Source organism: Plectropomus leopardus, chromosome 3 (assembly GCF_026936395.1).
Source record: "Plectropomus leopardus strain MGB_pleo_1.0 chromosome 3, ASM2693639v1, whole genome shotgun sequence".
Taxonomy (NCBI): domain Eukaryota; kingdom Metazoa; phylum Chordata; class Actinopteri; order Perciformes; family Serranidae; genus Plectropomus; species Plectropomus leopardus.
Window position 1 is genome coordinate 10,050,001 of NC_142178.1, and position 12,949 is coordinate 10,062,949.

The following is a 12,949-nucleotide window of genomic DNA, read 5'->3' on the forward strand; positions in this document are numbered from 1 at the left end:
TGTAATTTAATTACATGTAACTAGTTGTTACCCAACACTGTCTGCACCCTTTGAAGCCCCTTGATAGCAGGGCTCAGCAGAACTTATGGGACTATTTCTTCAGTAAAAAGTAGTTCTAATTAAGAACTTTAGCTGCGTGGTCTTTAGATTATTCAGAGTAACTGGAATAATGCCTCTGGAAAGACACATTCCTTATTCAGTATGATTTTTAAATACTTTGAGCACAATAAACACTCATTTATTATTTTCACTCAGCTGAAGTATTTTGAGGTATAGTTCATGTTGTTGAGTGAATTAAATTGCATTTCACTTTATTTCAAGATATTTTAGGATTTACAAGAACATTATTATAATCAGCAACTAACAAAAAAATACTATAATTACAACTATCACTTTGTCTCTGATTACCTATTATTACATTCCATTTCTGTCATAATTGTGTGTAATTTTATTTTCTCAGTCATACGATTAAATATGGATTTAATTTTAACACTGACTCTCTCTGACTCCCCATATAACAGGATTGAACACCTGAGCCTGAACATGGCCATGCAGCTGCTGGTGGGAGTCCCTCTAGAAATGGTCCACGGAGCCCTGCGGATCGGACTGGTCTATGTGTGTGGTGTGCTGGCAGGTGGGCAAGTGGTGTAACACACAGGCAACAATTACAATCCTAGGCCTTCTCCACACACTGCATACATTTTCTTCCCTCTTATAAACACACTCACTTTACCCCAGAGACAAAACACACACACACACACACAACTCCTCTGTTGTTCCATCTGCTTGTTGTGTGTTTTTTATGCATTCAGCAGCCTATAAGGTTGCAGCCAGTGCGTTGGTGGATACTGGTCAATGTGAAAATTTAGCGTATGTGTGTGTGTATGTGTGTGTGTGTGAGTGTGATGTTCAGGACAGATGGCCTTGTGTTTCTGTTTGCCTAGCAGACGTGGTGGGATGTAGGGGGTTGTCAGTGCCCCATCAAAGCCTCTGCATCCCCCTACGGTCATGTACAATAGGACCGAGCAGAGAGAGTCATCTCAAATAGAGCTCAATCAGAAGAAAACACACACACACACACACACACCCACCCACCCACACACACACACACACACACACACACACACACACACACACACACACACACACACACACACACACGCACACATGCACAGTCATAATGAAATACAAAGGAGTGTGTGAGATAGGGCTGAAGAGACGGTGGAGGGGAGATGAATTTATAAGTGTTAATAAACCTGAGGGGGGGGGGCAGGATATGAGAAACAGAGAGATGGGAGAGGAGTGGATGTGGGTGAGATTTAGGAGAAACTGAGTGAGCAAGTACAAATGAGAAAAAAAGCAGACACACAGCTTTGAACGAAATGTCACCGCTCTGTTCCTACTGCCCTATCAACCTCAGGCACTGGCGCAATATCAGTGTTCAGCCTTGTTCAGCTGAGACAGTGAGTTAGTGTTTCTCTGTGTGTGTGTGTGTGTGTGTGTGTGTGCGATCAGTAGAGAAGAGCTCTGTTCTTCTTTATTAAATTGGTACGAACGAATGAAGTCATCCACTCCCAGTGCGTTGGTCTCTGTCCACTAAACAAACCTTTTAGGCATTTTAAAAAACATAAAAAAATTTGGCGCCTGGGGGGACACTTCTAGCTACGAGATAACTGGAGTGGAATTATTGGGCTACTTTTTGGGAGAAGTGTTTAAAGATTTTTGGAGATGGATCGTTAAGCCTTGTGGCACTGTGTGTGTTACTTATAGCCAGAACCCAAATTGAATCTGCCTTTTTTATTGTTTTGTTTTGTTTTGTTTTTACATTTTTCAGCAGTGATCCAAAACGAAAACCTGCAGAATTTAGATGTTTCTTTTTTGTGACTCACAGCGTTGATTTAAGATTTCTTTTTAATCTGCAGAAAATCTGCTGAGGTGTCACTAGAATTCTGTGAATCTGCGATTCTGATCCAAAATGAACACCTGCATAATTAAAAAGTTTTTTTCTGTTTTTGTATATTGTGATAGACATTTTTTTCATTTATGTATTTTTTTTTTTTAATTTGCTGAAAATCTGTAGAGGTGTCGTGGGAATTCTATGGGCGCTGATTCAGGGTAGGTTAGATGATGGCAGGGAAAAACAAAGAGGATCATGGGATATGAGTTGCAGCCAGTGCAATATTTCTTTAATATTCATGAAAATTATGACTTTATCTCTCTCTCTCTCTCCATCTTTGAGCGTTCATCTATATGTGTGTGTGTGTGTGTGTGTGTGTGTGTGTGTGTGTGTGTGTGTGCACGCCAAATGGCCAGAGACAAACACCCTGGGGATACCAGCTGTGGTGGCCTGTAGTATTAACCTCGCATTGAAATAAGGAGGAAATGTGACATAAATCACACACATTTATGCACACACACACACACACACACACACACACACACACACACACACACAAAGTGTCTGCTGTTTTAATTAGATATCGACCACTAGCCGAAGAGGGGAGGCTCGCTCTGGCTGTGTTTGGCTGTGATGTTTGGGTTTGTTGTGTCTGACTGGGCTTTTTTATTATGATTATTTTGGCAGCAGAAGGGCTCCAGCAAATCACAATTTTCAGAATATTAAGCATTTAGCAACAAGTGGGAGGATGTGATAAGCTGATATTTGCTCATCATTGTACTTGTGGCTTATGTGCATCAGTGTTTTATAGGCTGCATTTGTACGTATGATTATCTTTATGGCATCCCTGACTTAATTGGATAGTAAAACAATAGAGATAAATCATAAAATATAATATTTTTTAATTGCAATTTTTAAGCTTAAGTTTTAGGTTTTTTTTATTTGTAAAATAATATCCTGCTCTAGTGCATGTCTTTTGGTAATCTTTCGGATCATTGAAAAAATATATCAGCTTATAAGTATATCTCTTTTTATAGAGTATATCTAGTTTTTCTCATAAAAGCGGTGGCTATAGAGAGAGAGAGAGAGAAAGAGAGAGAGAGAGAGAGAGAAAGAGAGAGAGAGAGAGAGTGTGTGTGTGTGTGTGTGTGTGTGTATTTGTGTCAGTATGTACATCAATAAGAGAACACATCATTGTTAAAACATACCTCAATGTGTGCATTTCTTATATTTTTATTTATTCCATTTTTTAATTTAATTTCAGCAGTTTAACATAAAGGAATACATCAACAACAGAATGACCATTTGTATATGAATCACCAATACTGTGTTATGTTGAACTTGTAAAGAAGATTTTTGCTTTTATCACATGCTTCGTCGGTGAACGAAGAATCCAAAAACTGAGGAAATTCTCGATGAATTGAAGTCAAAGGGGACAGGATTAAACAACAGCAAAACATCTGTTTACAAGCTCTCACACAACTCGAGCAGCACAATCCAAGTCTTATTTATCCAATCCAGCACAAGCAGAATTTAAATGCATGCACTTGCCCATACATGCTACTTCTATGCTGAAGTGTTTTAAATATTAAGGTTTTAGCAACAAATGCATTTTGGAGATACTGAGCAGATGAGTGGTTAAATAACATACAAATGGTCATTTAGTATTCTTTTAATCCTTTAGTATTTTCGACAAGTGGTTGGTAACGTAAACAGATACAACGCAAACAACAACTTGAAATGCTACACAATGACACTATCAGACTGTGTGACAAAACAAAACAAGCAGTAGTGGACATAGAGGGGCTCAGCTGGCACATACAGGGGTCAGGGCAGAGTTCAGAGGTCAAGTAATGACTCAGAGAGAGGTCGATGGCCCTCTGGGGCCAACACAAACTCTGACACTTTGACACAATGGAAACAATGGACTTGCATGTAAAAGCACAAGTATTCATTTATGGACAGCAGACAAGTATGTAGACACAAAACAGGGATCTGGCTTTACAAAGAATGTAAGGCAATTAAGACAAGAACAAGTGTACATCAACAGCGGATCAGCACAAAAACAGACACGTAGACAAGAAAGTGAACAATAAAGAGAAAGGGAAGTCACACAAAGTCAAACAAACTCGGACTCAACTATTGACAGTGACTTTGTAGCTTCAGTCAGCTCAACATGCAGCCAAACTGTTGACTTTTTTCATTATGAGTGCTGATGTGCATTATTATTGCCCCTCGTGTTCCCCTTTCTCTGCAGTTTGGATGAGCAGGCAAGATAAATGAGATGCCACTTTCGACTCTAAAACTATAGGCCTCCTGGGGCCTGCTGAGGGACTATACAGAGACTGTGTCCTTGTCTCTGTGTCTCTCAGTGTGTCTGTGCACACGCAACCAAACTAAAATAATGTTATTAAAGCAAGTTAATTACAGGGATGGAGGTCATCCTGCACAGATGCACTTCCTAAACACAGGAATTACAAGAGGTGGTGGTGTCCTGAGCCAGGTGTTTTAAGTGTGTGTGTCTGTCTGTGTGTGTGTTTGAAGAGGAAGGAAGTAATGTAGAGTGCTTTTAAAGGGTGTAACCCCGGGAGTGGCTATCTTTGTGCATATTACCCCTCAGTTTTATTATTTAGGGTCATAATAGAAATATGACGCTTGCTTTAAAATGTGTTCATAATTAATTAGAGGTTTTTCTTTTTTTGCATTTGGTAACTGTAGAAGTAAAAGGATCAAGATTCTTGCATGAATCAATTTTCGACGTTAGAGAGAGGGGAAATCGTGTATAGCGTGTGTGGGTGTGTGTTTGTGTGTTTGTGTGTGTAATCACCTAGCTGCCTAGATTACTCTGCAGTGTTTAATGACCTGGTGAGTCAGATGCTGTTATTACACCATCAAACTGTGCTGCTATTAAGGTTTACACACCTGAGAGGGCCACATATTAGGCAACGAAGAGACTGCTAAATGTCAGCTCCAGCTTTTGAAAAATCCTTTCATTTCACTTCCTGTCACGTTCCTTTGAAAATACAGCGTCCAGAGCCAGTGCACTGATTTGAAACTCAGTTGGGGTTATCCATGAGAATTTTGAATGAGTTCAGTGCAGTTTTGAAGGCATTTCAGATACAAAGACACAACATTTGATGGAATTTTAAACTCTAAAGAAATTACTGTTGCAGTTTTTCCTCTGTCTTGATGACAGGAAGATAAAAATCAAAATTAGAGCAGTGCACAAATTCACAACAGTGCACACTACAAGGTTCTTTTAACCTGATGTGGACAAATAAGCTTATTTGATTGGCCAACAGTGCCAAATCATGAGAAATTGCAACATAGTTGGTATATCCTGAAATTACTTAAGTCCTAGCAGTACCTTAATCAGAACACATCCCAGGATAGAGTAAGGATAAGCTGATGTTTTGTACATGAACCTCTGTGCTTTTGTGTACACCAAGTACATTTCTTTGTCCACATCAGTGAATTCCCTCAGATTTCATGAATACAACATCTCACTTAGGGTTAAATGGATTAGATTTTGATGGTCAAAGGTTGCTGGGACCTCACAAATTATGTTTTTATCCATAACTCAAGAATTCATACACTTATTGTGACAAGATTTCACACCAAAGTCCAATAGAATAAAATAATCATGTGACATTTTAAATCCAAAAGGTCAAAAGTCAACTTCACTGTAAAATTATAATATTCACTAAAAATTGTACTGATTGTATCTGGGCTGCCTACTGAAGAAGTGTGTTAAGCATCCTTTTTTAAATTTTTTTTTTTAGAATTTTTAACTTTGCAGCAGCATTCATATTTTAATCATTTTCAACTTTCATAACTGCTGCTTTGTATTCTACCATGTTCCTCTGGTAGTCCACGGTGAGCTCAAGGTTTTGCTGATATTGAGCTTCAGGTGATTGTAAAGGTGATGTAAATTGCAACTTGACTGGTTTGCAGATGTATATAATCCCAAGGCAGTGATTCTAGTTTTTGTTGTAAGTGGTTGTTGAAATGAACATGATGTGTATTTTAACAAAACAATTCCCAGATAAATCTGCAGCATTTTTATTGTTTGCTGTGTATGATTGTCCAAATACAAATAAAATACTGTAAAAATGTAATATAAAAACCAAACTCCCTAAACCTACTGACAGAATGAGGCCACTGTAAGGACACAGACATCAAGGGAACTCACTCTCTTGTTTTTGTATCTCTTGTTTGGATGGTGGATGTGTTTGTAGTATACTGCATGCGTATCTGTTTGGTGTATGGCCACATATTTCCTCATGCTTGTGTATTTGAACTAGTGTATGTGTCTATGTCCACACCTATAAATAGCAGCATGATTGAGATGCCATGGCTTATCCCATCGTTCGTCTTTATGGTGATTTGATATCTATGAACTCCAGAGACCTTTCTGTCCACTGTAATTATATACTGTTTGCTTACTGTAAAGTGTATACTCTGTGGTTGTGTGTGTGTGTGAGAGAGTGAGACTAAATGTATCTCGGTGAAACTGAGCTAAATGTGGGCAGAGCATCGTCCAAACCGCACGACAGCATTAATGTACAAAGTTATTAGGTCGGCTAAATGTGGCTTAAGCTTCGTCAGTTGATTTTACAGCTATTAGAGCGTTGAGTGTAGTCAGCTGCTTTCTTTTACCAGAAGTCACACTGGCTTAAATATCTAAATTGGCTCTACTGTTCACTGGGTCTGTTTATTTTGTTTACATTTATTTACCACAGAGCAAATGCTGCACATCCTCGTTCCACTTCAAAGAATGAGATTATCAACAAGTATAGATGAGCAATGTTTCAACAAAGATCCAGGTCTCAGGAAATTATAATAATTTAACGCACTCTTATACACCACATGTATCCTCGCTCGACCATGAGCTCATTTTGGAAGTTTGTCATTGCCCTGTTGAGCAAGACTTTTTATGCCACTGGAAAAGGCTTACATAAACAAAACCATTACAGCTACTACATTTAAAGCTGGAAATCACAAATCACCTTTAGAATCATTTTGTTCAGTTCAATTCAAAGGTTCACTGACACTGACTATTATGTTGCGCATTGACAATAAGGTTTCAGCATAGTCTATTCAGTTTAAAGATTCACTCGTACATGTGTTGACAGCCATTCTCATTCCCAGGGCCTCAAATACAGCAGCTGGGCCAGTGGCTGTCTGTGTGTGATTGTGTTGCACAAGTCACCCTCTTGGGTCTGTATAAGCTGTACCAAGCTTTCAGCTAACTCCAATGTAAAACCATCTGGAGCAATGAAGTCATAAGAAGTGCAAAAAAATTCCATGTGTGTGGGGGAGTTGTGGTGGAGGGTCAAAAAAACACAGGACTTTCACCCTGGAGACCACTGTTCATGTCCTGTGTAAAACATAAAAAAAAAGTAACTGCATTATGTACTTAAAATCACTGACATATCTGTCACATGACATGTTACATACAGTATGTCACATGTGGAATATTTGTTAACACTTAAGTAAGTTGAGTTACAAAACAAACATTTAACCCAAACTATGATCCTTTTTCTAAACTTAACAAGTAGTTTTGTTGACTAAAACTGTAGTTTTTTGGAGACAAATCCTGCATTTCTTGTGAACATTAAAGTTTTTTTTGAAAAGACACCATGCATGTAAGGGGTTGAAATTGACATGCTGTCCCTGAGCATCCAAAACTGATACTAGAGAGGAACCTAGCCACTTGTCCCATGTGATCCAGTCTTTAACTAATATGATATATAAACACACAACATAGCCCATAAAATGACTTATGTAATCGGCTAACTTATTCTTTACCATCCACAGCCTCATGTCTAAAAGAGCTGGACATCACTATAAAACAGTTATAAAGAGCAAATTTAGATTAAAACAAATTAAAGTGGTACCGAATTCTGTATACATAATTTCTAATGTACAGTATACATATGCATGCATTTATGTGTTATGTGATAAAGTATATTTGTATTTGAGCGAGAGGAAGATAGTGAGAGAGCGAAGGTGGGAAGAGTGTGTGTGGGCAGTTGTGGCTCATATACTTAGCATCAATAATGTACACAGGTCAGTGCCATGGAGAGAAGGGAGGAAAAGATATACTGAAAAATGAAGAGTGGATGCACTGGCAGAGAAAGGAAAGAAGAGAAAAGAAAGAGCGGGTGAGAGAGTTTGTGTTTTCGTAATTTAATAGTCAAAAAGAACATCTCTCTCTCCTGTTTTCTTTTCTTCTGCCTCTTGCACACACACATTGCAGCGAGAACAGATTTTCCTCCTGCTGACTCTGTCTCTGAATGTCCTCACATTTAAACTTTTGAATGCTTGATTGGATCTTTTGTGCATGCGATGAATTGGTACCAAGGTGCTAAAGGGAGCAATTCCCTGTTTGCAGCAGCCCAATTTTCTATGAATGCATTTGTTTTACATAAAATCACAGTTTGTACTGGTACAGTATGAGCAAGCCCCTATTCATAAAGGCCTGTTTATAATACACCCACATTAAATAGTGAGTAGCAAAGCTGCCTTTATGCCATTCAAAATAGATGTTTTCAGTATACAAATGGTCACAGCTTGTACAAAAACAGTTTAAATTAGTCAGTTAGTCATGGTGTCTGCCAGTGCAATCCTCCAAGGGAAAAAATATTCAGATTTCCTTTTGAATAGTGAAAGCTCAGACTCAAGATTATAGCACGAGACTCGGAGACATGTATTATTTAATATTATATTGCATTATACGACATTTTCACAAAAAATATTTACCCATTTACCTCCCAAAATGGCTTTCTCAAGATGCAGATGATACAAGAAATTTGTTTATTTTCCTAAAGCATTTTCTGTTATCATCACTACAGGATCTCTAGCGGTGTCTGTCACTGATATGACAGCTCCAGTGGTCGGCTCATCTGGTGGAGTGTACGCTCTGGTCTCAGCACATTTGGCCAATGTCGTAATGGTAAGTTTGTGTGTGTGTGTGTGTGTGTGTGTGTGTGTGTGTGTGTGGGTGTGTGTGTGTGTGTGTGTGTGGGTGTGTTTGTGTGTGTGTGTGTGTGTGTGTGTGTGTGTGTGTGTGTGTGTGTGTAGATGATTTTCACATTGCTCAGTTGTCCTGTCACTACAGAGCATTGCCACATCATCAAAGCAGCCAGTTTTGGGGGCCCAGCAGGTGCTGCTCTATCTACAGATGCCATACATTCCTCAACATCACATCATCAGTTTTTCTTTTCCCCCAAAGAGCAGAAAGTATGTGAGCGGGTGCATGTGAGGATATCACGTCCCACTGAAGCCTCTGGGGCAAATTCACAAAAGGGTTGCAAAGCTTTTGCTGCCAAACCTGCACATATAAGAGATGAAGAAAGCGTGTAATTTTCAACACATGCAAAGGATGAAATACACCCCTCACTGCGCTGCCAAGCAAAAAGCATTTTGGTACTCATGTGCTATTTGCACTTATCAAAATAAGGTAATATTTGGTGCAAAAATGGTGCCTTTCTTTGCTAATGAGCCTCTTTGCAAAAACTGTTTAATTCACAAAGATCAGTGCTAATACTAATAGGCGCACACAGGAACAGTGAAATTATTAGTGTCTTCAGAGAGTTGGTGGTGAAGTGCACTAACAGACTGGAATACTAAATCAAAAAATATGATTTCTCTTTGTCACATTTAAATTCTTTGCTTGAATTTTGAGGAGTACATCTGCAACCCATAAATCAAGACCTCTATCTCGCGGTCTGAAAATTTAGTTTCTTTTTCTCTACGCCATCGTTCTGCCAACTTTGTTCTTGGCTCAAAGGTAACATTTATATTTTGCCACATGGATGATTGCAGTCATGCACAAAAAAATAAGGGCAAATTATGCTCAGCTGCAAAATTTAATGGGCATGTTTGTGCTGTAATATCATTAGCACAATTAGATGCAGTCGGTGTCTAGTCATAATTAGGGGGTGTGGTAAGGGCGAAGTCGGCAAGGGAGGAAACAGCATTTTCCCCAGCCTTTAAATGCTGTGAAGGAGGGGGGTTTAAATCCTCTTAAGAGGCACTGTTACATTTACTATGGATATTAGTAATTTAAATTAGTATATATCAGTACCCTATAGCCATCAAGGCTATGATTTACTAGACTAGAATGTTTTAATGAATTCCATGTAAGTCTGAAGATAGCATAGTAGAGCTAACGTTACCCAGCGCCCATTAGCCTGTGTTTTGACAAAGAGCTATATCGTTATCACGCAGGGATTTACATACAAAACAGCCTGAAGATCTACAGGTCCTTGGATGCTCACAACTTTTGAAACATTGGCTAAGCAATCTAACAGTGTCTGGATATAGAGTAGATCTTTTTTGATTGACCATAAACAGCCCTGAAATGGCTTTCACCAAACCTATAAGACTTCATTTAACAGTAATTTTAGTGTATATAGGGCCAGCATATTTTCTGACTCGATGAATTAAGGGTTTATTTCAATCAAATCGGAGTTGGTGGTTGTTGAAACAGTGGAGAGTTGAACCAAGTTTTATTTTATTTTAAATGAAGTGTCTTTTACAATGATAAAATTGCAGTTTATTTTAAATGGAGTTCAAGGGGTTTTACGATAACTATTTTGGAGCTGTTTGTGGCAAAACAAAAACGATCTCACTTGTTAATAAAAAAGCCTATTTGTGTTGCTATCCTTTCAATAATCTTGTTAGGCACTTATAATAACACTGTGAGCAAAAAAAAAAAAAAAAATAAATCACTTTTCATGGGTGTACATTGACAGTGCAAACATGCCCTGAGTGTTTACTGGACCAATTTCAAGGAATGGTGTTGCCTTTAGTCACTTGGACACAGAAACATGTGAAGGGTCCAGATTAAAAAATACCCTTCAAGTCTAGATTTGTAAGGTTTATTTGACGCACAGAAAGTCACACAGTAAATATTCAACATGGTAGTGAATGTTTTATTTTCCCCTTTTATGTAAAAGGATGTGACATTTTGTGGGTGTTCCTATTAATACAGCAGCCGCAATCCATTCTTGTGAATTTGCCCCTATGACATCTGCTCTGCTTGGTCTGAACTCGCCATCCTGTAGGTCATCACTGACACATTTGGCAAAAGACGCACAGGCGAACCTCTATTATGTGTAATAGGGTACTCATTATGTACCCTGCCAGATCCTCCACAAAACTCTTGGCATCGGGATGGAGGAGTTTGTCGTCCTCCTATCAGCTGAAATCGCATTATCTAACACAGCATGAACAGATTGGGGGTCAGAGTGTCTCTGGGGCTTTCAAAATTGACGAGAATTGAGACAGAGGGCAAGATCTCATGTCATTTCATGTCAGCGTGTATGTGTGTGTGTGTCTGAGGAAGACTTGACCTTCTAGCACACTTTGTTCTGTCTGTTATCATCAGAACTTAAAAAAATGACCTTCTGAATTACTCCATTCTCTCTTTCTCTCTCTGTTTCTGCAGAATTGGTCGGGGATGAAGTGTCAGTTTAAGTTATTCCGGATGGCCATGGCTCTAGTTTGCAGTAAGTCTGAATAAAGATGCAACGCTTCCCTTTCCCCTCAGTTTAAGAATTACTTTTTAACACAGGACTTGTACTTTTAATCTGCTTGCGGTGCTTTTCCATCACCGGAATTTAATCTCACAGCAAAAGTTCCTTATTGAAGAAATGTGATTTTGCTCAAAAAGCAATAATCTTAAACTTTCTGCCATATGGAGAATTTCTAAGTGTGGAGACCCACTGAGCATGGTGATGAAAAGCTCGCCCCTATTCATTTTCTGTGTGACACAAGCAAATCACTTTGTAAGGCGGTGCAGGATTACAGATCTTAACCTGCTGTGGATACATGTCTGTGAAGGAGAAAATCATTATTGTAGTTTCCAGGATGACTTTTCTATATGTCCCTTTCCTCCAAGATTACAGATACAAACAAAAATGAAGTGCTGCTTGGCACAAATTCAAACAAATCATTGGAAGAAGATGTGGGTTGCTTACTTACACAATGTTAGACAGTGAGTGAGCTACTTGCTAGCTACTGACCTTTTGACACGCCCACAACAATGAGTGAGACCGGGCAGAAATAAATCAAAGGAATTCCAAAGTTTATCTGAAGTTAGTATGAAGTTTCTTTTTGTACAAAATTCCCTCTTTCTGTTGCTTTATTGCAAGACCAGCACATTTTGGCTTTTGGCCTTCATCAGGGTCATCACACAAGCCAAAACATGTTGGTCTTGCAAGTTGTTTGATAAATTACAAGTGTAGAGCTGCAATTGTTCGATTAGTATTCAACTATTGAATTAATTGCCAACTAGTTGACCAGAGGCATTTAATTTGTGGGTTGTCTCTCCATCTTATTGTCATGAATGCAATATCTCAAGAACACCTTGAGGGAATTTCCTCAAATTTGGCACAATGTCCACTTGAAATCAATAAAGAACTGATAAAACTTTGGTGGTCAAAAGCCACTCTGATCTTACTTTTGTCTCATTCTCACAAACGCAATATCTCAAGAACGCCTTTGGTGAATTTCTTCAAATTTGGCACAAATTTCCCCTTGGGGTTAAGGTAGAACTAAAGAGTTTGGTTGTCAAAGGTCACCGTGACCTTACAAAACATGTTTTTTTCATCCTAAGATCCTGCAGAAACACTTTTCTGGCCATTACTCAATGTTATAGCTTGGGAACAGAAAGGGAGACATTTGGTCAGATACTGAATTGGTGACATCTTTGGTTCCCACCTTGAAATTGTGCTGATTGTGTAGATCTTTGTTCTATGTCAGTAAACAGAGTATCTTTGGGTTGTGGACAAAACAAGACATTTTAGGACATCACTAAAGAAAATGATCATCAGATTAAGCGACAATGAAAATAATAATTAGATGCAGCTATATACACCTCTTATGATTTCTTTCCCTTCTGCATGCACCTTGGAAGTGGGTGAAGTTGTGCCAGAGGCCCTCACTTTGCTTCTACACTATCCCTCCACTGCGCAGCTCAGTGTAGAAAACAGAAAGGGAGAGGAAAGTTTTTACTACCTATCCTGTAAAATTTTTGTTCTG

General features: G+C 38.7%; 1 protein-coding gene across 6 annotated transcripts in view; it reads left to right on the forward strand.

The window, feature by feature from the left end:
- The window catches only part of rhbdl3 (rhomboid, veinlet-like 3 (Drosophila)), an 87,490-nt gene that overhangs the window by 71,190 nt on the left and 3,351 nt on the right, over nucleotides 1-12,949 (forward strand). For all 6 annotated transcript variants that reach the window (XM_088075556.1, XM_088075559.1, XM_088075557.1 and 3 more), the window contains 3 exons: nucleotides 522-634; nucleotides 8,755-8,855; nucleotides 11,355-11,415. In XM_088075556.1, the coding sequence (XP_087931682.1) occupies nucleotides 522-634; nucleotides 8,755-8,855; nucleotides 11,355-11,415 (275 nt within the window). The remainder of the gene's footprint in view (nucleotides 1-521; nucleotides 635-8,754; nucleotides 8,856-11,354; nucleotides 11,416-12,949) is intronic.